Here is a 24258-nt window from a genome sequence, read left to right as displayed (position 1 = left end):
GCTGTCTTCTCAGACCCCGAGCAGCCGGCCTCGCTCCAGAGTCCGCCCCTCCCCAGCCCGGACGGGCCACCGGCAGGCAGCCCAGACCGAGCTTTACTTGAACTAGTGGACGCTGTAAACATCAAGCCCCAGCGATCCACTCACAAACTCGATCATTTTCCGCTGGCAGGCAGGCCCTGTTCCGGACCAGAAGGTGGGCGTGTGGGCGCCAGGGCTGGGGCGGAGGCACGGGGCTGCCGGGCGAGTCCCCAGCAATTGCTGTCTTCTGCGGGCTGAGTGCCCTGCCTGCCTTCCCCTCCCGTGCCCAGGGCCCACGGTGCTCCCTCCTCCTCGAGTCTCGTTTCTGGCACTCCCCGCACTCAGCACGTCCAGAGCCTTCGCTGTCCCCTTCTGCCTGACGGTCTCGTGCCGTGGACTGAAGGCTGGGTGCCCCCAGTTCACGTGTTGAAACTTAACCGCCAAGGTGATGGTTTTAGGAGGTGGGGCCTTTGGGAGGCGATCGGGCCATTGGGGTAGGACCCTCACGAACAGGATTAGTGCCCTTGTAAGAGGCCCCAGGGACCCCCCTCGTCCTGCTGAGCCGTGCAAGGACACGTCAGGAAGATGCGGTGAAGGACGGAAGTGGGGTCTCTGCAGACACGGAATCGGCCAGAGCCTGGGTGTTGGGCTTCAGCCCTGAGAACCATGAGGGGTCCACACCAACCAGCCTGTGGTGTTCCGTGGCGGGGGGTGGGGGGACACTGCCTGCGTGCCGTGGGGACCTTCTCAAAAGACACCAAGACACCGTCCTCTGAACTCCCGCAGCACCTGCAAGACCCCTCGTAGAAGGTCAGGTCTGTATTTTGCCGTTTGCACAGTTGTCCTACTCTGTGCCGCACACATTTTCTTTACCCTTCTCTCTGGCGACTCCCATAGTCTCACCCACACCAAGCGTCTAAGAAATATTTGCTGTATTGAATCGTGAAACTGTCGCTTCCTCCTAATCCCCCAGGGTGAGACTTCTCTGCACAGAGCAGAGACCCAGCTGGGCCCACTGGTCTTTAGGGCGTCCAGTCCCACACGGTCACTGTTGACATGAGTGCTGGCACTTCCTATTGACTCCTCACGCTGGTTTTCAGCCCGTGCTCCTATATTAGAGTCAGAGTATTCCCGATTCTGTTTTAATAGTCAAATAGGACGAGTCTAATGCTGAAACCTTTTTTCCTTCGGTATTTTCAGAGAGTCTAAAATTAGCAAGTTGATGGAACTGGGAGTTTTCAGATACGCTTGATACATTTGTAAAACTTAGAAGGGTCCCGGAATTGCAAGCGCTGTGCCCACACACCCTGAAAGGCCAGCCCGTGGACACTCAGCCTACGACCACGGGAGCCCCGGCCGTCTGTAGGCCCCACTGTGTCCTCTAGGACCTCGTCTCACCGCACAGCCGCCCTCAGTAACAGGCCTCACGGCGTCTTGGGCTCAGCCCGGTGGATCTTCCTGTCCCCTCCAAACCACCATCACCTAGAGCAGCCCACACCGCCCGTGCCGGCGACAGGGCCCTTGCGCCTCCGCTCTGTGCCCTCCTCTCCAGAGAGACTCTCCAGGAACGTTAACCTTTAGCACAATTGCCAGTTTGATTTGTGAAAACATACTCTACAGATGTTAACTGTTATTATCATCATCACATTTGTTATTATTTACTCATTAATTATTATTATTTTTTTAATTGAGTAGGCTCCACACCCACCACGAGGCTTGAACTCGGGACTCTGGTATGAAGAGCCACACGGTCTACCGACGGAGCCCGCCATGGGCCCACACGTGTTATTTTTCGAGGGTAACTCTGGCTCTGCCCCCTGAAAATTTGAGGCAAAAATTTTCAACTGCAGAAACTTCACACCCGTCGGAGAGTGGGACACATTTATTTTTAGATGTATTTTAAGGCATGGCGCTGCCTTTGTTAAATGTAGGCGCGAATAGCATGCAGCGTCTAGGAGTTAAGGCAGCACGTCACCGGGTCTTGACCTCTTCTCTCCCACTGACCTGTGATCACAAGCACGTTTTAAACTCTGAGTGTGTTTCCGTATCCAAGAATGCGAACGAAAACAGTACTCGCTTGAAAGCTTCACATGAGGCCTAAGTGGGAGAACGCATGGGACGCCCCCAGTGCGGTGCAGACACACCTGTGAACACGCGGCAGTGACAGTGGCCCCCGTGTCCGCTCCACCTGGCCGCTGGCGGCGCCTCAAGGCCACCGCCCAGACACCCGCCGGCTGAGCGCCACGCCTCACGTCCGCTCTGTCTTCCACGAGACAGAGCCTGGAAGACAGGGCACGGAAGTGACGTTATCACCGCCTGCCTCTGTTGACGACCCGAGGTCCTCGGAGCCGCAGCCACATCCACTCTCATCGGGGCGCATGCCAAGCCTTCTCTCCTCGTCCCTCGTCGTGTGTGTTCCGTTGCTTTGAGTTTGCAGATGTTTGGCGCTTCTGAAAGGAGGGAAGCAGAGCCCCTCCAAAAACAAAGCAAAAAAACCCTCAAAATACAAAATCCTCATTAAACAATATTAATACTCATGAATTAAGAAAAACAAAAGGAGAAATTGCCTGGAAGAAATTCAGATCACCCTTTGATTCTGTCCACTGAAACGTGTAAATGACTGCTCCATTAGACGGAGGCGCGTGGACGCGGTGGAGGCTGGGGCCCGCGGCCGCAGCCCTGAGCCCCCGTCCAGGTGAGGTGTGCCCCCGGTGGCCTCAGCAGGTGCTCACCTGTTCTCCGTCGAAAGCTGGATAATTATGGGACACGGACCGGCACCCAGATTATCTTTCAGTGAGACACACAAACATATTATGACATGTTGACAGCTCTTTCCTTCCCCAAAGAAAACATGGTGTGAAAAGAACAAGAGAAACAATGAAACTACAGGGTGGTACAGTTGGATTAGCGGCTTTTTGCAAGGGGCCACTGTTTCCAGTGATTTCCTGTAGAACTGGAGTGCAAGACGCGTGCACTGCAAGATGTGTTTGTGAGCAGGAGCACAGACACTGTGTGCAAAACAACTATTATTAAACACATTTAAAGAAGTTGAAGAAAACCACCCAAGGACATAAATGCCGTTTTCTTGTATCAACTTAAAAATATCCACCTTCAGCATCTTGTCCTCAAAAAGTAGAGGCGTCGCAAGGATATTCAAAGACACCTGTCACACTGAGGCGCTCTGATTTTATCTTACTTGCTGGCCTGCCCTGTGGGGGCCACACACACACATTTTTTAAGCAGGTTCCATGCCCAGCATGTTGCCCAACACGGGGTCCAAGCTCACAACCCTGAGATCAAGACCTGAGCCGTGACCGAGAGTCGGACGCCTAACCGACTGAGCCCCCCGGGCACCCCAACACATGCTAAGTCATCTCACCGTGGAACTCAGTGAGAGCAATGGGCGTCCCAGCGATCACGGGGACACCTGTGTCACAAAAGATCGCACGTAAACAGGGTCAAGATGGCGGGCAGCAACACCATGTTTTCAACATGAGAGTCACAAAGCAAGACAAGACCATGGGTCCAGCTTGACACCGTCCTAATTCTCTCGTGCGTGTCTGTTCGTATGGGTATGCTGTCATATTCAACAAAGACAGGAAGGACGCACGTGAAAGTTAGTGGCAACATCAAAGACACAGTTGTGGGATTCGGGGTGATGTTCCCTTCTTTGTTTATATCTACCACATTTTCTACAACGAACATAAAGTACATAGGAAATTGGAAGGAAAATCTAAAATGAAATTTCATGCGGGGATTTTTAAGCTTATTTATTTATTTTGAAAGAGAGAGCATGTGAGCGCAGGGGAGGGGCAGAGAGAAAATTCCAAGCAGGCTCCAGGCTCTCCAGGCTTGTCATCACCAAGCCCAACTCAGGGCTCGAACTCATGAATCATGAGATCATGACCCAAGCTGAAATGAAGAGTCGGACGCCCAACCAACTGAGCCAACCAGGTGCCCCAGGAATTTTTTTAGTTTAACTATTAAAAATATGATGCAGAAGCCCTTGTGAGGAAGCATACTTAACATGAAGACCCCCGTTGTCTGAGGCACAAGAGAAGAGGGCACACGGGCGGCCTGGGAAGCAGAGGCTGTCACCACCGTGTCCTTTGGCCCAGGGCCAGAGCTCAGGTGCACGTTCAGAGGAAACTGCCGTTACCTGAGACGGCAATGCTGACCTGTGTCAAACCTGTGGCCAAGCTGGGAATTTTGGACTGTGTGGGAAGAATTGGATTTCTCGTCTGTCCATTCATCCTGTCCTTACTTGGTCACCTGCACACAGTTAAGTATATAAAGATTACTAAACAAGTAATAACAAAACCAGGGGTCGGCAATCTGGATCACGATGATTTGATGAAAATAGAAGACTGGGCTGTCCCTCTGATATCAGGTCGGTAGACAACTGCTCAGAAACATAAAATCCACACGTGTGTGAGCGTGCATCCTTCTCCGACCGGCAATCTGGGCATCTAGTCACACACGGGACGTGTGTTGGAGTCACGTAAGGACGCTCAGGTCTTCAGAAGTTTGTAGAGGTGTCCGTGGCAAGGAGGGCACCGGTGACCAGCCACACTCAAGCTCCTGGACACCGTGGGCGGCAGACCCAGGAGGCGGAGTGGAAGGTGGGTCCGCCGTGCGGGCGTTGCCCGTGTCTTCGGGCTCCGGGATCTCGGCCGCGGGTCCTGCTGGGCCCTGTGATGGCTCGGACACCAGGACTGCAAGTGATCGGACAGCATCTCCTTGGCTAGCCTTCTCGTGGCCGCTCTGGGTGTTACATCCCAGGGACGCCCACACAGTCCACTTTCCGGGTCAGCTGACTTTCCGGAACATCTGCCTCCTACTGTGGTCTGCAATGTCCCCTCTCGACTCATTACAGCCCCCCCGGACCACGCTTACATCTCACCTCTGCTGTCAGGACTCAGTACACGCAGGGTGAGGACACACGCCCATCCCGTGTACGCGGCCTGTTTGCGCGGCCTTCCTTCATCATCTCCCCGGTGCTCCTAGAACGTGGTGTCTGTGCCCTGGCGGACTAGGCCTGCGTCACAGCTCCGCTGCCGTCCCGGCTCTCCAGCTTGTCCTCTCCCCTTTCTGTGTCTTGCTGGGTGTGGACGCAGCCAGGTGGTTCCTCCCGGCACCTGAAACTGTGTCCGCAGCTTCCTCTCTCCGGTGGCTTCTGGTTCTTGATGAGAAATCCGCTGTCGTTCTAATTGTTTTCCCCCTCTCGATAAGTGTCATTTTTCTCCAGCTGCCTTCAAGTCTTCCCCCCGATCCTGAATGTTCACACAAGCCTGTGACGGGTCCCGGTGTGGGCTCGGGCTCACGCTGCTGGACGTTCGTTCACTCAGCTTCTTGCATTTGTAGGTCTGTATCTCTTCCAGATTTGGGACGTTTTCGGCCACTGTGTCTTGTAGCATTGTGTTCAGCCTGCCCTCGCTCTCCCTTCCCGCGCGCTCTGGACACGAGTGTCGGCAATTCCGCGGGAGCCTCGCTGTCCCCGCGTCCATTTCCCCCTGCTGTTCAGGTCCCTCCCGGTGCAGCGTCCACTTCCCGGGTCCCTCCCCTGCCCTCCTGCCGCTGAGCCTCTGACTGTGCGTTTTACCCCTCGTGCCCCTTTTGCCCTGCTTGTTGTTGTGTTTTCATCCTGACGCTGCCCCGTGGCGCTTCCCGGCCGCGGTGGCTGTGCCAGGCCTTCTCCTGCAGCCGCGTGACCGGCGCTTGGCGGCCTGTCGAAGCCTTTTCATTGCGATGCTGTCCCACGTGCCCGAGAGTCCCCGACCTTTGCCCGCGCAGAGTGCACCTCCCCGGCTCTCCTCCTCCTTCGGCTTGAGGTCTTGCTGTTCTTGGGAGGACAAGGGGTTTTCTTTCTTTCTTTTTGTTAAGTTTATTTATTTATTTTGAGAGACAGTGCACGAGCAGGGGAGCAGGGGTCGGGGGTGGGGAGAGAGAGTCCAAAGCAGGCTCCAGGCCATCAGCCCAGACAGAGCCCGACGGGGAGCACGATCCTGTGAACTGTGAGATCGTGACCTGAGCCGAAACCGAGGGTCACGCTTAACCGACTGAGCCACCCGGGCGCCCCACGAGTGATTTTCAGCTGAAGCCTGGGTGGTTTCACGGCACGTTATGAGAGCCTCGACCTTACTCACACTTCGCATTTGGCTGTCTCCCCCTGGCTGTGCTCCGGCAGCACGGTGGACGCACCTGGCCCTGGTGGGGAGCCTGGGGTCCTTGTTGCTGCTGGGCCAAGGGGTCACCGGCTGCCCCCAGGGTCACCGCTGACACGAGGCGGGAGGGTGTCCACCGAGCAGGGTGGTTATTGTCTAAAAGTTGTCTGTCCGGCCAGGCAGCCCCCTTCCTGGCCCCTGGGCTGGAGAGAGCAGCTCTTCTGGGACGTCTTCACCTCTGCCCGCCGGTCCTTCTGGGCTGCTGGCTCCTCAGCCCCGAGTCCGAGGGAGCCTGGGGAGCCTCTGCCATGTTGTCCTCACACTAAGGGCCCCACCGGTCTGCCTCCTCCCGCCGCGGGGTCCTCTCGTGTGTGTGCTGTGCAGGTAACGGCCGGCGGGGTTTAGTCATTCTTGGCAAGATGGGAAAGGAAGGAGCATGTCAGCTCCTCTCTCCAGAGACACAGGCCCCGCTCCCTGTGTGTTCCTGTCTCTCACCTGCACTTTCTAATTGGCAGAGTCCTTAATTTTGATCAATTTTCCTTTTCAGTTGGTAATTTTTTAAGTTTATTTATTTTGAGAGAGAGAGAGAGCAAGCCAGGGAGGGGCAGAGAGAGAGAGGGAGAGAGAGAATCCCAAGCAGGCTCCGTGCTGTCAGTGTGCAGAGCCCGACGCGGGGCTTGAATTCACGAAACTGTGAGGCCAAGACCTGAGGTCAAACCAAGAGCCGGCCGCTTAACCGACTGAGCCCCCCAGGAGCCCCTCGGTTAGTAATTTTTATGTTCAGCTTCGACCCATAAAGGTATTTTGTCCTATGGAATTTCCTGGCAGGTTTGTTGTTAACCGTTTGCACTTGTGTCTACACTTTGCCTAGAGTGATGTGGGTTTTTCCGACATGGGGCACTGCAGAGCTCAGGTTTCGAGTTTTTTCCCTGGATGCTCGGCTTAGCACAAAGGCAGCTCGGCCTAACGACGGGGGGAGGATGCTGTTTTTAACAAATAATGCCCGGTCATCTGGATATCCACAGGACATCCATAAACACGGAACACGCCTCCGTGTACTGAGACCTTTCACTCCGAAACCCAGGCGTTTTTGGAGCGTAGAAATTAGCACAGTACACGTAGCAGGTGCCACACGTCTGCAGTGGTTCAGACTCGTGCAGCAAAGCATGAATACTCACAACCGGAGAACGCGCAGGTGCCTGTGCACACACACGCGCACGTGCAGGCACTTTGGTTCGGGTCAGGTGCACCAGAAAACACACTGCACAGCCACTTCTGATTTCCAAAACGCTTCACGTTTCTCGACAACGACAGGCCGTCAATCACGCCGTCTCATCTCCAGGAACAACGTCACAGCCTCTATGAAGCCAAGTCACCCCAGTGATGAAAGACCCCCCTCCCTTTGCCGGGCAGCCTCTTGGTGCTCTCAGGGGCACAGAAACCCAGCAGCAGGACAGTAAAGTGCTTCGTACGTCCACACCCTTCCAGGCCAACTCCTGCAGGAGACTGGATTTCACGGCGTTTCCCACGGAACAATGCTCGTTTCACATAAAAAAGAAAGCAGCATAATTCGCAAATGACCCCACTGGGAAACTTGGCAATTTAATTAAAAGCAGCTCTTGAGGCCTTAAGTATTTTATGTTTCATTGTGACAACTCTGGAAACCCACAGCCGAGTACCAGGGGACGGACAGGCAGCTGATTCATAGCAGAGCTCTTCCGAGGCCGTACCCAAACTGGGCTGCACAATTTGATTTGTATCAATAACCCCAGTGGCTGTTGGGTGAGAAGTCAGTAGAATCACTGGCCTCCTGGATGGGAGTCTCCCATGGAGACAGCAGCCACACGAAAGGAGGTCCTCAACGCGCTTCCCCAGCTGGCTTCTAACATCACACTTGGTTTCTTTGTCTTTGGTCATACAGGGACTGTTTCTAAGCTAATGGCCCTCTTTTATCATTTTCAACTTGATAAAGCTTCTTGTTAGTAAGCTATCAGATGACATTTAGGCCATTCTAGATTGGAGCCAAGTTCATACTCCACAACCACGTCCCACAATGCACCTTTGGAGACATCAGGGCGGGTGGTTTTTCTAGAGCCTCTGAGTTTTTCTAGCTCCAGGCCTAACCATCTGTCTCGGCCTCAAGTCTCCATAGAGCCTGGGCCAAGGGCTTCCTTATCTGGTGAATTGGACCCGGTGCCCTCAATCTCCAGAATCCTCTTCAGGTGGTTCAGGCTCCCAGGTTCCGGAGAAGTGGGCCACCCACGGTCACTGCTCCTCAAAGATGGTCCACTTCCTCAGAATTGCCTGGGACCATTTTTGAACGGCAGCTCTGCACACGGGCCCCAGCCCTAACCCCGGGGTCTTTGCGGGATGAGGTTGACTCTTACTAAGCGTTCTGTCAATAAGGCAGCTCGAGGATTTCTTTGTAGGAGGGCTGCACTCAAGCCGTGTAGCCAGGTAATGAAGGCAGAGGGGCCTTGTCAAGCCGCTGTGTAGCAAATGCTGCACTGTCAGTTGGGTCATATGTCGATCTGGGGGGGGGGGCCCAGCCCTTGGCACCGCTCCCACTCTGAGCTCCGGTTCAAGGGCTGACCCAGGGAGCCCTCAAGCCACCTGAGAAAGTCTGGACGGAGCTGTGGCTTAAGGGCCTTTTCCCCGGGCTGTCGGCGGCCAGTGCATGTGAAATCAGCTGTCACCTGTGCTGCATGGGGGACACCCAGGCAGGAGGTGGAGAAGGACAGGCCGAGCCTGTGTCCACAGCTACGGACATGACACGCTGTCATCTCTATGTGCCTCAAGTTGGCGACTGGACAATAGAATCTGTGCCGCGTGGAGGGACCAGCCATTGTGTACTCGGTGACTCTGACTGTGTACTGACAACCCCCTGGGGACACACCGCAGGGCTGACAAGTTCCCAAACATCACCGACACGTGCTCTGAAGTTACTTCCCCCACGAGTTGACACAGATCTTACTTTGCTGCAGGGACTGTACGCAAACGCGGAAACGGCCATCCGATGCCGTCACGGACGTTTCGGTTTCGACCCTTCCAAGCGGCCGGTAGCAGAAGGCGGCGCTTCGCTCTGCAGAGAGTCACCGAATCGCACCACGCCGACGTGAGCTCCCGTCTCCCTCTGACGCCTCCCGGCAGCCCTTTCGCTCGGAGCAACACAAAATGGCAGCGCTCGCGTCGACCTGCCGCTTTTCCGTCAGAGAAACGGACAGACAGCGGTTTTCCTCTTGATCGTCAGCGTGCACGTGAATGTCGCCAGGTGGCGGTACTTGCTGCCCTGGCGACGTCCTGGCCGCGCGGTGGCCACGATCAGCGAGGGGGAAGGTGTCGGAAGGGGGGGGTCAGCCGTCCGTGGGCACCGGGCGCAGGTCTCTGCGCGGCGCTCGCTTGGCGCGTCACCGCGCGCTGGCCGCCGGGAACCGGGCACGATTTCGCGAGACCCTCTCCGCTCACGTGCTTCCCGGAAGTGACGCGCGTCGGAAACCTCGTGCGGCGCTCGGGCCGGAGCTGTTCCCGCACAGTCACGTGACGGCAGGCGTTGGCCACAGTTTCAGGCTGTGGCTGTGTCAGGGACACTCGCAGGACGTTGCAAGACCACGTCTTCCGAAAACGAGGATCGCTCGGTCTGTGAAGAAAACTTTCGGGACACAAGCATGTACCGAAGGCGCCATGAAAAACGGTGGGCGGATGATGTGCATTACGCAGAAATCGCGTGCTGTTGGTACCAGAATTCCCTGAAACATTCCCAGGAGGCTCGATTTGAGGTCACTTTGGAACTTTGAGACACCTGTCACCCAGTAGGGAGGTCGGTTGGAGGCCTGCTCTAACTGCACGCCAGTCGTAGACGCTAACTCGCAGGGGGTGTGGAGGCGGCCAGGGAGCTTTAGCCAGAGGCTTGGAGGAACCACCTGGGTTTGTCGCTGAACCGCGGGCTCCCAGGACCCGTGCGGGTCCAGCCTGGCTGCCGCCTGAGGTGACAGAATCTGTGACAACCAAACAGGTCACAGAAAAGATCGCAGAACACATCCCACTCCGTCTCTCCCTCGCCGTCTGCTTCCGGGGGCCCATCCAGTGCCCCTCTCTTCTGTCCGTGCGGGAGACGGCTTGTGACCTGGGGTCAGGCAACCCCCAGAATGTATCCAGATGCTTATATCTGCGCATCGTCTCTGTATTTCTGGGAGAGATTCCCTAGCTTCCCTCACCACCCATGACAGAGCACATGACTCGGCTCAGTTCAGTTTTTAGTTGACTCTAAATAAAGGTGTATTTTTATTTTTATTTTTTAATTAAAAAAAATTTTTTTTTCAACGTTTATTTATTTTTGGGACAGAGAGAGACAGAGCATGAACGGGCAAGGGGCAGAGAGAGAGGGAGACACAGAATCGGAAACAGGCTCCAGGCTCCGAGCCATCAGCCCAGAGCCCGACGCGGGGCTCGAACTCCCGGACTGCGAGATCGTGACCTGGCTGAAGTCGGACGCTTAACCGACTGCGCCACCCAGGCGCCCCAATAAAGGTTTATTTTATTTTTATTTTTTTATTATTTTTAAAAATTTTTTTTCAACATTTATTTTTGGGACAGAGAGAGACAGAGCATGAACGGGGGAGGGGCAGAGAGAGAGGGAGACACAGAATCGGAAACAGGCTCCAGGCTCTGAGCCATCAGCCCAGAGCCCGACGCGGGGCTCGAGCTCGGGGACTGCGAGATCGTGACCTGGCTGAAGTCGGACGCTTAACCTACTGCGCCACCCAGGCGCCCCTAAAGGTTTATTTTAAAACGGATTTAGATTTATAGAAAAACCGCAAAGATAGTACAGATCATTCTCCATATGCCCTACGTCTAGTTTCTGTGACGTTTTACGTCGGTGTAGTACGTTTGCTACAATTAATGAGACCGCCAATGCGTTATGACACCCAAAGGCCCGTACTTTACTCAGGCCCCTGGTTTTCTCCGCTGTTCTTGTTCGGCCCCAGGACCCGTGAGACCTTAGTCCTCAGGAGGCTGCAGGTCGTGTCCTTCCTTTGTCCCAGGACCTGAGTACTGGCAGCTCAAGATCACGTCTATGTTTTCAAATAAGGATCCAGTGATGTGGATGAGATTAGCCAAGTCAGATCAGACCACGATCCTGCCGGCACGAACACGCCGGGGTTCACACGGCTTTGCTGTTTGTACTCAGAGGACCATCCCCCAGAGACGGGCAGCTTACGCAGTCACAGGCGTGCCTCGTACCTTCTCACACAGGAACCCAGCAGCGCCCGGCCTCGGCCTTGTTATGTGGCTGGCTCAGAGAATTCTTCCATTTCAGTTTCCTTATAAAGGAGAGTCCTCCTCTGTTCCTGTATGAGAAAAGAATGGTGTGCAAGTCTGGGTTCCGGGCCCGAGTTCAAATCCTACTGTGCATGGGCCTCTGAGCACCAGACCTCTGTGCTGATGTCTTGGGAGGACGTCGGCGTGACTGGGTGTTGGGGAGACCCCAGGGAGCACTGGCTGGCCCACGGTTGCCGGTGAAATCAGCATGCTGGTGTCCAGAGAGCCTCGCTCTGAGCCTGGCTTAAATATGCATGTTTCGGGGCGCCTGGGTGGCTCAGTCAGTTAAGCATCTGATTCTTGATTTCCGCTCAGGTCATGGTCTCACGGTTCTTGAGTTCGAGTCCCTCATCAGGCTCTGCATGGACAGTGAGGAGGCTCCTTGGGATTCTCTGTCTCCCTCTCTCTCTGCCCCTCCCCTGCTCCCACAGGCTCTCTGTCTCTCTCTCTCTCTCAAAATAAATGAATAAACTTTAAACAATTGTTTTCAATAAAATAAATAAATAAATATGCGTGTTTCATCACAGAACCTCATGTTTGTCCGAATGGACAGATAACTGGACACGTCATTTAAGCTGGTGGGGCCCCCGGGAGCCCTGGGCCAGGTGGCTGGTCACCCCCAGAAATCACCCCGGCTGAAGGAAGCTCGAAAGTGATGGCGGGTAGCGGAGACGCTGTCGGGAGGGACAGCGAGGGCACCTGCCCTCTGCTGGGGCCGGGCGTTCTGGACGCGGCTGATGAGTCACGCTGTTCTTTCTTAGGGTTTATCCAGTCACCATAACTCACAAAACAACACCTCTCTGGGCAGAAATTTTTCTCAGTAATGGGAACGCGAACATAGGGAGCAGCTCGTCCTAAACGGTGACACCGCCAGAAGTGCTTCCGGCTTCACGCAGCTGTCGGATCTCGTTTCTGTTTCTTACAGACCGAATGGATTCAGCGTAAAAAGTCATCTATCTGGAGGGACCCTGCCGTCGGTGTCCTTGTGGGAAGCCGAGTGAGGCACGACAATTGGGAGGCGCACGTGTAACGCTGGCGTCACGACAGTTTCAGCCGCTGTTTTCAGATGCCTGCCCGGCTTCTGTTCTGTCCTGCTCCCTACGCTGTTCCACGACAGGAAGTCAGAAGAAAATGGGCCTCAAGACCACGTTTGGCTTATATGCCGCGGAGAGCACTCCTCAATCTGGACATTTATTCAGATTTTCAGATAAGAGCCAGGCCCTGTGCCTTTCTGTCTCCTCAGAGTCACAGTTGATATTAAAAACTACTTGACAGCATAGGAAATGTTTGATTACCCCTTTTTACCAAACGGTCGCATTTTCCATAAGATGGAGGTTTTTGTGGGGTCAGGCTGGCTTCCTGTTGGAAGACGGTGTTTTTCTCTGCTTATTTGAGAGACACAGAGAGACAGGCCGTTTGTACAGATGGGCGCCTTTGCAGTTTCCAAGTCGTGAAGCCCGGGGCCCCTGCTGGTTGGCACAAAGTTGCCAGGTGCCTGCTTACTACTCGCAGGAAGCCCTCAGGCCGGGAGAGCCACGGCGCCCACTCCGCTAACCCCACCTCGGCTTGGCACCTGCCTGCACTGTCGGCAAGTACAAACCGTGCGCAAAGGAGACAACAAAACGGAACGGGGGAGGATGAACGTGAGGCGAGCATCTGTGTTTGAACCGAGCTGCTGCCCAGAGACGGGGGCGAGATGCACGTGGGAGGGGGGCAGAGACCCGGGCGGCCCCCTCCCCCCCCCCCCCCCCCCCCCCCCGCAGAGTCACAGCTGCCAGTGGCAGGCTTTCCTGCAGAATTCGCTGTGCCGTAGGAAGCAGGGAGTGAGGCGGCCGACAGATTGCGCCCCGAGAACACTGGCCCCGTCGCCTGCAGCCGGCGTGCGAGCCCAAATGTCACAGAGCAGGTGCACGCTAAGTACAGGTATGCAGATGCTGGTAAAGGGAAAGCAACGGTCCCGTGTGAGGATGAACACCGGCGCACATCGGGCCTCAGGGCCGCGGTGCGGACGGCCAGGCGGAAACCCGACGTCCTCGGTGTCTTGTCTACAGGACGGCTGCTGTCCCGCTCCAGGCACTGGCCGCTGTGTGGCAGCAGGCCCGAATTCTCCAGGACTCGTCATTTTTTAAAATGTTTATTTATTTATTTTTGAGAAAGAGAGCACGAGCGGGGGAGGGGCAGAGAGAGAAGGAGACACAGAATCCCAAGGGGGCTCCAGGCTCCGAGCCATCAGCACAGAGTCCGACGCGGGGCTCGAACCGTGAGATCGTGACCTGAGCCGAAGTCGGGCGCTCAACTGACTGAGCCACCCAGGCGCCTCTAGAAGTCACTTATTTTTGACAGCTGAGTGCAGTGATGGTTACAAAGTATCTAGAATTTGGCTCAATAAAGCAAGTGCTCTGGACAGACCATCAATTACAGTAAGAATAGTACACTGTGATCATGATGGAAGTGGGTACAATGTAACTTTAATAAATGGAAACACACTTTCTACTTTGGCTGTTTGTTCATTCCAGGACCAAAACACCTATGAAATTTCTGAGTTTCTAATTTAGAAAATCTTAAATAGGGAGAGAACTGTTTGGACAAGCCTGGCTAACGGTTTTCAAAAACTCATTAGTCCTGTAAAATTCCAATTTATCGTTTCAAATTTGCAAGGCTTCCAGCGCACTTACCAATAATGCCTTTTCTTTTCAAGTTATCCTCACCTCATCTGCAGTTCCCCGTATCATTAAGCCGAACACAGAGTTGTGACCGCAGGGAGAGCCCTCAGCATTCCGTCCGTGAGCGCTGCCGAGGCACGAGAAGAGGCAGAAAATGGCGAAGTTCTGGGGCAGAGCGGCTTTCTTCCTCGTTTGCCCCAGCGTCAAGTTCCGAGAATGCTCCTGCATATACGGCACTAATTTCGGTTCATCAACACCTTGGTTTCGACACAGACGACTTGCCCACGAAGGGGAGAGCCAGAACACGGGGCGCTGCTCTCGGGGACACAAATGGATCCTGCAGGCCACGACCCTCCGGGGGGGCCGCCTGTCCTCCACACCTCCCAGCTCAGCACAGCTCTGGCCCCCGGTGTCAGGCTTTGTCACTGGCAGCGGGCCTGAGAGCCCCTCTGCCGTGTAGACCAGGAGTGCTGGTGCCAGACGGCAGATGCAGAGGAGGGGTGGGCCGCAGGTGACACTGCATCGGGACGGGGAGGGCAGCGTGGTGTGATTACTGCGCACGGTGGCCAAGCTGGACGGGGCCGAGCCCCCAGATGACTCCCGGGGAGGCCCCTGCACGGACTCTGTCCCATTAGGGCCGCTTCTAACCAGCGGCTTCTATCTGCTTTCACTGACAGAGCTCAGGGGCGGCCCCTGTGCCCTGTCCCCACATCATCAGACTTAACTCCCATGGAAAACTCCAACATTCCCTTTTGTGAGGTTGAGCTTTACCTCCAATGTCCAGATGTGTGGGTCCCCGGGTCTTCGGGGCACCGTCCCCCACGCCTGCCATGCTCTCTTAGCTGGTCACGACACAAGCTGCTAGGAAAACAGACCATCCGTTGTGCCTGGACTGGTGCAGTACCCCAACCAGTGCTTTCAGAAGGTAGCCGCGTCACAAAGCTCATAAATAGTTGGCGGCCCCTCTTCAGGAGGGGTGGGTCTTGGTTTGTTTTGTCTTTAATTTTTAACGTTTTTATTTTTGTGAGAGACAGAACGAGTAGGGGAGGGGGGCAGAGAGAAAGAGGGAGACACAGAATCGGAAGCGGGCTCCGGGCTCTGAGCTGTCAGCACAGAGCCAGACGCGGGGCTCGAACCCACGAACCGTGAGATCGTGACCTGAACCGAAGTCGGATGCTCAACCGACTGAGCCCCCGGGGGCCCCAGGAGAGGTGGGTCTTAAACACATGAGTGAGCCCCCCCGGGGAAAAGCTGGGGGAGGCGTTCTGGACAGAGGGAGCTTGCGAGTGACAGCTGTTCCCCTGTTGGGTGGGCCGCAGACACGAGCTCAGGGAAGCATTGTGAGGTGGTTTCTAACCCCCACTGCACAGGCCCTAAAACTAAGCCCCGGAGAGCATGGGCCGTGGCCACGGTCAGAGCAACGAGCGGGAGCACAGGTCTCTCTGGTCTGACTGGGGTGGCACAGCCTCCCCTAACCTGCAAGGGTAGCAGAGAGCGTACTCTGGAAGATTCCGCCAGCAGATGTCAGGGACAACTCAGGCAGGGTACCTGGCTCGGCTGTCTCTCATACACCCCCAGTTTTGTCGGCCCCTTCTGGCAAGCGGTGGCTGAGGAACACGGGGCTAGTCCAGGGACCGAAGCGGGAGTCTGCTCCGTGCAGTCTGCGGAAAAGCTTTCACTTTTCTGACAGAGAGATGGGCTGTTGGCTTCAGGCCACGTGCCCCCTGCCCTCCTTTCGTCTGAGTGGAGCATGAAGCCACGACCTGGGGCAGCAGCAGCCACCTTGAGGTCACGAGGCAGCCGCACGAGGACAGACTACGGTGGCCTCTGCTGGCAACGGAATGGACCCCAGCAACTCCCGAACTCTGGGCTTTGGGTTATTCGAGACAAATAAACTTCCACGGAACCATTAGGTGGATTTTCTGTTAGCTGCCACCGAGCGCAAGGGCACGGGGCCGGGTGCCTTGGGTGGTGATGAAGGTGGGCTTCCCAGGTTCAATCCCGTCCTGTAGCGGCATCCACAGCTGCCCGGTCCCTCTCTGCTTAGCACAGCTCCAAGCCCAGCCACACTGCACCTGCTAGAAATACCGAATCCCTACTGAGCCAGAATCTGCACCTCAACGGGGTCTCCAGGCAGTCTGGAGGTCACCAATTTGCAAAGCTGAGGAAGTGCTCAATGCCCAACACCCCCGCCCGGTCGGGAGGCAGGCTGGCCAGTCTGGCAATGAAAGACAGTCTCTGCTCTGGTCGCTACATCAGCGGTACACGGATCCCCCAGGAGCCCCAAACCTCAAGCCCTACCCCGAGCCTCGGAGGTGGGCCCAGGAATCTGGGTGTGAGGCACATAGCTGCAGAAACGTTGCTAGGCTCAAGAGAACCTGTTGGAAAGGGGGCAGGAGGTGTGCGGTGTGCAGGGTGAAGTGACATGACCTTGTGCAGTCTTAGCACAGGGATGTCTCCTATATAAGCAAGGTTTCCTGAGTACAGGTACTCAATTTCACTGAAATTTCTATTCCTTCCAAGAGTACAGGAACCATCTCTCATCTGTCCATCCATCCATCCATCCTCCACCTGTGTCATCTATCCACCCACCCATTCATTCCTGTCATCCATCCATCCAGCTATCCATCCATCCACTCCTGTCATCCATCCATCCATCCATCCATTCCTCCAACTGTCATCCATCCATCCATTCCTCCGTCATCCATCCCATGTATCCATCCACCCATTCATTCCTGTCATCCATCCATCCATCCATCCATCCATCCACTCCTGTCATCCATCCATCCATCCGTTCCTCCAACTGTCATCCATCCATCCATCCATGCATCCATCCTCAACCTGTGTCATCTATCCATCCACCCATTCATTCCTCTGTCATCCATCCATCCAGCTATCCATCCATCCATTCCTGTCATCCATCCATCCATCCATCCATTCATTCCTCCGTCATCCATCCATCTATCCATCCACCCATTCATTCCTCTGTCATCCATCCATCCATCCATCCATCCACTCCTGTCATCCATCCATCCGTTCCTCCAACTGTCATCCATCCATCCATCCATCTGTTCCTGTCATCCACCCATCCATTCATTCCTCCGTCATCCATCCATCCACCCACCCATCATTCCTGTCATGCATCCATCCATCCATTCCTCTGTCATCCATCCATCCATCCACCCAGTCATTCCTCCATCATGCATCCATCCATCCACTCCTGTCATCCATCCATCCATCCATTCCTGTCATCCATCCATCCATTCCTCCAACTGTCATCCATCCATCCATTCCTCCATCATCCATCCATCTATCCATCCACCCATTCATTCCTCTGTCATCCATCCATCCATCCATCCATCCATCCACTCCTGTCATCCATCCATCCATCCATCTGTTCCTGTCATCCACCCATCCATTCATTCCTCCGTCATCCATCCATCCACCCACCCATTCATTCCTGTCATGCATCCATCCATTCCTCCGTCAGCCATCCATCCATCCATCCATTCCTCTGTCATCCATCCATCCATCCATCCATTCCTCTGTCATCCATCCATCCATCCACCCATTCATTCCTCCATCATGCATCCATCCATCCACTCCTGTCATCCATCCATCCATTCATTCCTGTCATCCATCCATCCATCCATCCATCCATCCATCCACTCCTGTCATCCATCCATCCATCCATTCCTCCAACTGTCATCCATCCATCCATCCATCTGTTCCTGTCATCCACCCATCCATTCATTCCTCCGTCATCCATCCATCCACCCACCCATTCATTCCTGTCATGCATCCATCCATCCACTCCTGTCATCCATCCATCCATCCATCCATCCATCCGTTCCTCCAACTGTCATCCATCCATCCGCCTATCCATCCATGCATCCATCCATCTTCAATCAGTCATCTTGGAGAGATGAAGTCAAGAATGTTACAGAAGGATGGAACAAATATCTTTGCTCATATTTATCAACCTCAAGTGTCCCTGGTACAGACTTTTGTTGCTCGAAGCCCTCTCTCTCTACTGTGGGGTGGTGTATGACACTTGCCCTTATGCTTTAGGTTATTCTGATCGGTGAGCAGAGCTTACCAGTCTGGCTCATCAATGAGCGGACACTCGAGATTCAGCTCGCCCGTTACAGATTTTCTGCCCCTGGAAAGCAGCAAGTGCTCAGACAGTGGAGCCTACCCTCTGGCGACAGGACCGTTCCTGGAGCACAGAGCAGGAACCTAAGAGTGGCGTGTTTGCAATAAAAGGGGGGACATAACTGGGTAACGTGTGGGACGAAGTGGTGTCGATTCTCACCTCCTAAGACAGCACTCGGGCAGCCCAGGGCCTGGGGATGCGGCAGGAAGCTGGTGGCTGCGGGGTGAGGCACGGGGGACACACCGTCTCCCACTGCACTGGCAGAGAAGGGCCATAGGGACAGTGTGCCAGCCTGAGGCCATCCCTCTGTCTGGACCACCCTGGCAGCCACCAGCAGGCCTGTGGGAACGAGTCAGCCGTCCTTGTATCTACCTGTGCGACATGATTTGGCTGCAGCCGAGAGGGCCGGGTGTGCAACCCCCCCGCCGGGACAACTGTGCATAGGGACCAGGGCACATGTGGCCGTGGGCAAGCCTGCCTGGGCCCACAGAACTCCTAGGCAGCTGACGTCCTGCGAGCTCAGGGCCATCATCCCCACGACCCCGTGTCCTGAGACCCTGAACTCTGGTGCCCTGGCCACATCTGTGCTCCTTCCATGGGGATGCACAGGGCTGCCCTCGGCTCTCCCGCCTCCAGGACGTATGTCCCGGTCCACATGTGCAAAGATACACACATACACATGTCACTTCAAAGAAATGACACCAGGGTGCCTGGGAGGCTCAGTCGGTTGAGAGTCCGATTTTGGCTCAGGTTGTGATCTCACGGTTTGGGAGTTTGAGGCCCGTGTCGGGCTGTGTGTCAGTGTGGACCCTGCTTTGGATCCTCTGTCCCTTACCACCCCCGCCACCTCCCCCCGCCAACCAATAAGTATATTAAAAAAAAAAAAAAAAAAGGAAAAGAAAGAATGCCAATGGTTTGGGTGGGCAATTCCCTGAGAAGCCCACGTGCATGCGAGGGACCACAGAGTCCCAACTCGCCCCTGCAGCCAGCCCGGTGGAGGGGACAGCCAGCCAGAGACCAAAGGTGCCACCAGAGCCGGGGGGCACCCCCATTCCTTGCCTGTTTGGGCACTCGAACGCTGGAGAGCTGGTTTTAGACCAGGTTTGATTGTTAACTTTGGAAAGCATTTTATATGTTCAGAAAGGTGAGAATGTTTTGATATTGTTTTCATGTTTCTAGAGGAAACTAACTCTAGCTTGAAAATCAAAGGTGACAGTGGGGAAGGGAAGTTCACCATCAACAGCTCAGAAGAGCCCACGGCGAAACGGATGGTTTCTACACAGTTGTGCAACGGTTGGCCTCATCCTGAAACGCAAGACGACTGGCTGTACTCACACTAGTGAATTAAACATTCCAGAACTACCTCTAAACCATTAAACATTCTGCTAATGGAATCCCAATACATCAAAGGAAAAGCTCCAATCTCTTTAATTACAAAAGTAGAGAAAACACATAATTGCAATTGAATATGCTATTTTTAAATGCATGTGAAATATTGAATATTTTCTAATAAAACAACCGAGTTAGCCTTGCAAACATATTCCAACTGCTTTATCTGTGCCTATAAAGTTTAGAAAAAACTCGCATTTCCTTACCTCGGGGAGTATGCATTAATAAAATAATTAAGCTCAGCATTATTTTCTGCTCAAAAAGCCTTACTTGTTATTCTGGACAAACAGATATTCCCTGAGCTGAATTAACTGCCCTACTTAGAAAGTTCTTACTTTGAGGGGTCACTCTCTCAGGCACACACAGCTTATCGACAAAGTAGACGCCTCCACTACATACTGAAGTACAGATCAAAACTATTTAGTTTTCACCACAGATCTGCAAGGGCAAGACGGGTTTAAGAGTATCTGTTGAAGCGAGCTTTATCAAGAGCCAGGCAGCGTCCCCCTCCTGCAAGATCTCGTACCGATGTTCTCTCTGTAGTTCATCCCTGACGGTTAGACTTGGGGTCCGGGGACTCTTCCTTTCTGGGATTACAAATACTCTTTGAAAGCATTTCTGACTTTTCCACAGCCCACAGTTCTCTCGGTGCTCCCACAGCCAATCCGGCGAGGACGCGGTGACCCTCCACTGACGCTTCCCCATCTCGCCGCTCCTGGAGCGGGAGGCACGGGCCACGGGCCCCCAGGCAGACGGCAGACACGCTGTCTCCACCGCGGACAGTCTCTGTCCCCTCCCTGCCGCCCCAGGAGCAAGGTGCGTTTTTCCGGCGGGGTCGTGGAGGCCCACCTAGGTAAGGCCACAGGCACGCTCCCGCGTCGGCCCGTTGGCCTGAATACCACTGAGGACGCTTTGTTTGAGCCAAAGGGAAGCCGGCAGTTAAGAGCCAGCGTCAAGAAGCTAATCCGTCGCTGGGTTCCCCTCGTCAGGGCTCATGAGAAAACCCTCAACTTGTCTTCAGTTAAATACCAAGACCAGCCATGATTTTCATGTCGAGGACCACGGAGCCTGCGTTTCTAAAATCGAGAACCTAATTCAGGACCATCGGAAGACACGGATGACTGGGTTCAGAGCCTAGCCCGAGAGACCACCCTTAAAAATGACCGAATTCTGATTGTGATTTAAAACCTGCTCTTCCAGGGGCACCCGGGGGGCTCGGCCGGTCAAGCGTCCGACCGGGGCTCAGGTCACAGTCTCACGATTCGGGAGTCAGAGCCCCGAGTCGGGCTCTGCGCGGACAGTGCGGAGCCTGCTTGGGATTCTCTCTCTGCCCCTCCCCTGCTCACGCTTTTCTCTCTCTCTCTCTCTCTCAAAATAAAAAAATAAAAACTTAAAAAAAGGAGAAGGTCTTAAAAAACAAACACCACTCGATCTCGTGTATAGTCCTTGGCACAGCAGCGGACAAGCTGAAGGGTCAAGGCCTAAATGTAAACTGAGAGATGGGAACGCCAAGCCCGGGGAGTTCCGGGTGACAGACGGATGACACAGGGGAACATGTAAGGGAGAGTCTTCCGACAGCCAGGAATTACTCACGAACGAACGACTTACAAGAACTGCTCCGGCCAAGAACCCACCGGGCGATCTTCAAGTGCCGGGTGCACTGAGAGTATGAAAATTACGTTTGGAGTTTTCCTCGGGAACAATGAGCCATTCGCAAATATTAATTGGTAAAGCCCATTTTCCCAAATTGCCTGTAGCTCCTGACTGAAAATCTAGGAGGTTAACGCAGCAAATAAAACTCTGAGACGCTGGTGACTTTTTTACAGTTCGTGTCTTTTTCCATTGCTGGCACAGTTTCCAGATCAGCTTCTTTGGTAAGCCCTTCCTCGGGTGAGATTATGGGCCGGTCTGACTCGTTCTCAGCACGTGTGTCTGCGACGGATGCCAGATAACAGAACCGCTGTTCACCTTTAAGAGGCTGCCTGCACAAGACCTGCGTCTTCCGTGTGCTCAGTAAAACGTTTTGAAGTGCAAAGATGGAACGCCGGGGCTACAGAACTCTCCTGTGGGCGGCCCCGGGCCCAGCACGTCGAGTACCGCCCGCCGCAGCCCCGAACGCTCTTACTAAAAATCCCAAAGCAAAGCCAAGCAGAAGACGGAGTAAGGCACGGTAAGCCTGCACGGGAACAGCTCCGTGCACAGGCCGCCCCTGCCTGAGCCGTGACGAGACCAGATGATCCCCCGCGGAAAACACGGCAACTCCAGGCTAATTTGTGAAGGGAAACGGATGTAAGATTCAAAACCCAATTTATCTTTACAGCATCTGAATGTGTGGGGAGGTTTGACGTACTTTCCACTAGGGATCCCTACGACTCTTACCGTCTGAAGCGTGGAAAATACGGTCCCCGAGCCTGCCGGCGCCCCTTAGCGGTGCCGTCGTGGGAGGCCGTGACACGTTTCTTCCGGGTAATTCTAGGTCAGAAGAGCTGTTTTTACGTCGTCCTTCAGAAAACAAATAGGAAAAGTAAAATGGAAATGTTTCGTGTATCCTGCGTGTGATAAAAAAAAATCTGCTAGTTGTAGAAGAAATGTTAAGACCTTTGTATTAGACATTACGTACCTAACCTAAAGTTATTAAAATTCACAAGTCCTTTAAATTAAGCTAGAAAGAAAATAAACAGAATTAGTGACCACCTGGAGTGCCAGGACAGCCACTGAAGGAAATAACTCACGCCTGGTTGTGAAAATTCCAGTTTATGTGTCATTCTATAAGTTAAAAATATGTGTACCGTGCCAACTTTGAGAGCGGTTGGAGGGTTTGCAGAACCCCCGTGTTCACGAATAATCACGTTTGGAACTCCTGAGATCAGACGTTTATTTCCACATGTGAATCATACCCAGGGAGTGACTCATGGGCAGGCCGCAGCTCCTCTCCGCAGGGCAGGGCCTGGGGTCCCTTCATCTCAGGGACACGGAGGGCACGGGCACAACAGGACCCAGCGCCAGCTCTCTGCCCCCGCCTCGCCCATGTTCTGGTTCTCCTCCCCCTGTAACCCAGCGCTCGGGCAAACACTGAACTCAGTCACGAGCAGAGGACCCACAAACGGAGCCGTGTCAATACAACCTGTGACGACTGCCAAGTCAGACCAAAACCTGCAGACATGGTTACAATTAGGACAGGGAAACCCAAGGGAATAGTTCACGTTCTCTGATATTGTACTAGAAACAACCGTTAAGAAACAAGCATTGCTTTCAACGGCATACTCTTTTGAATACGTGTATACGCACACGGTATACGTGTATACGGTATGTGTATCCGTAATCTTGACGAGGAACCGTATGCGCACCTGCGTGGGCAACACATGTGACAAAAAGCTAATCATTTAGAAAAGACTCTCTTCGTAGGAAACGCAGTAATCACGATGTTCACAGAGCTCGCCTTTATTTTACCTTAAATATAGTTGCAGTTTAAAAAGCTTCAATAAATTCCACGATTTAAAATAGAGAAACAACACATTTTTTCATGGTCCACAAATGATTCCACGGATTTTCTTTAGCAAAGTCGTTTATAGTAGAGTTTTCATATTTATGTTCTCAGGTAATCATTTGTATCTTCTCTCTCTCTAAACACTGTAGACTTGCCTAGTGAATTTGGGGAGAAAAAAGGAAGCTAAACATTAGTGGTAGTTCTTTCCAAACGACGACAAACCAACCACCCTGATTTTACAACTGGAGAGGGTTTTAATGCCACCAAATTCTACCCTGCGTACAGAAAAGGGAGCGGGGTGTGAGGGTCGGCCCAGCCCGGTGCCCCCGTGCCCTTCGCCGTGGCCCCGCCCGGTGCGCCAACACGCCACACGCCTGTCAAGTGGGGACAAAGGTGTGAGCGCCACCACGGGAACCGTGCCTGGCGGTTGCATTTTAATGTCCTCCCTGCGGGAAGGACGCTCAAGTAACGCCAGTACTTCCCAGCGAGGCGAAAACAACAAGGGTAATTTAACGTTCTCCCTCGCTTTGTGCAGGACGTTCCGTAGACCGAAGTCAGCCAACCGACCCGCTAAACGGAACCGTCTCGGGGCGCGTTTCTCCACGAGGCGCGGCGGCGGGAAGGCCTTTCAGAGGAAGAGACGAGTGCCCGCTCCCACTGCGGCACCAGTCATCAGCAAACCGGCTCAGGATTTTAACACAAAAGGCCCGGCATGCTCGCCAGGTGACAGGCTGGCCACGGGGCTGCACGTATGTGACACGATCACGCTGCTCCAAGCGTGCACCAGAGGAAAGCCGCGAGGCCTCCGGGCTTCCGTGGCATCAGACAGGCAGCCAACAAACACGGCGACCCGGAGATGGTCGGGCTGGGGATGCGCACGTGGCCCGGTAGTGAGGAGATAGGCCTGACGTGTGTCGGGGCTTCGGGAAGCTGGGGTCGGGGCCCGGCCGCGGCGGCCACGCACAAAGCAACAGCAGGCGGGGGCCACGGCCTTCTCGCTTCCGAGGGGATAAAATTAAACAGCGCAGAGTTTAGAAACAATTGCTTTTTAGCCCTTCGGCA

At 54.3% G+C, this 24258-nt stretch overlaps 1 protein-coding gene across 1 annotated transcript in view; it reads left to right on the top strand.

The window, feature by feature from the left end:
* Positions 1–9717: 9717 nt before the first annotated feature.
* Positions 9718–24258, top strand: part of LOC147575713 (uncharacterized) — a 60363-nt gene continuing 45822 nt past the window's right edge. The window contains exon 1 of the mRNA XM_086683264.1: positions 9718–9873. Within this exon, the coding sequence (XP_086539390.1) occupies positions 9864–9873 (10 nt within the window). The 5' untranslated portion in view covers positions 9718–9863. The remainder of the gene's footprint in view (positions 9874–24258) is intronic.

The sequence above is a fragment of the Puma concolor genome, chromosome D3 (assembly GCF_028749965.1).
Source record: "Puma concolor isolate L17-30 chromosome D3, mPumCon1.1.hap2, whole genome shotgun sequence".
NCBI lineage: Eukaryota > Metazoa > Chordata > Mammalia > Carnivora > Felidae > Puma > Puma concolor.
Note: the sequence above shows the minus strand (reverse complement) of the source record. Positions and strands in the feature narration are given on the sequence as shown.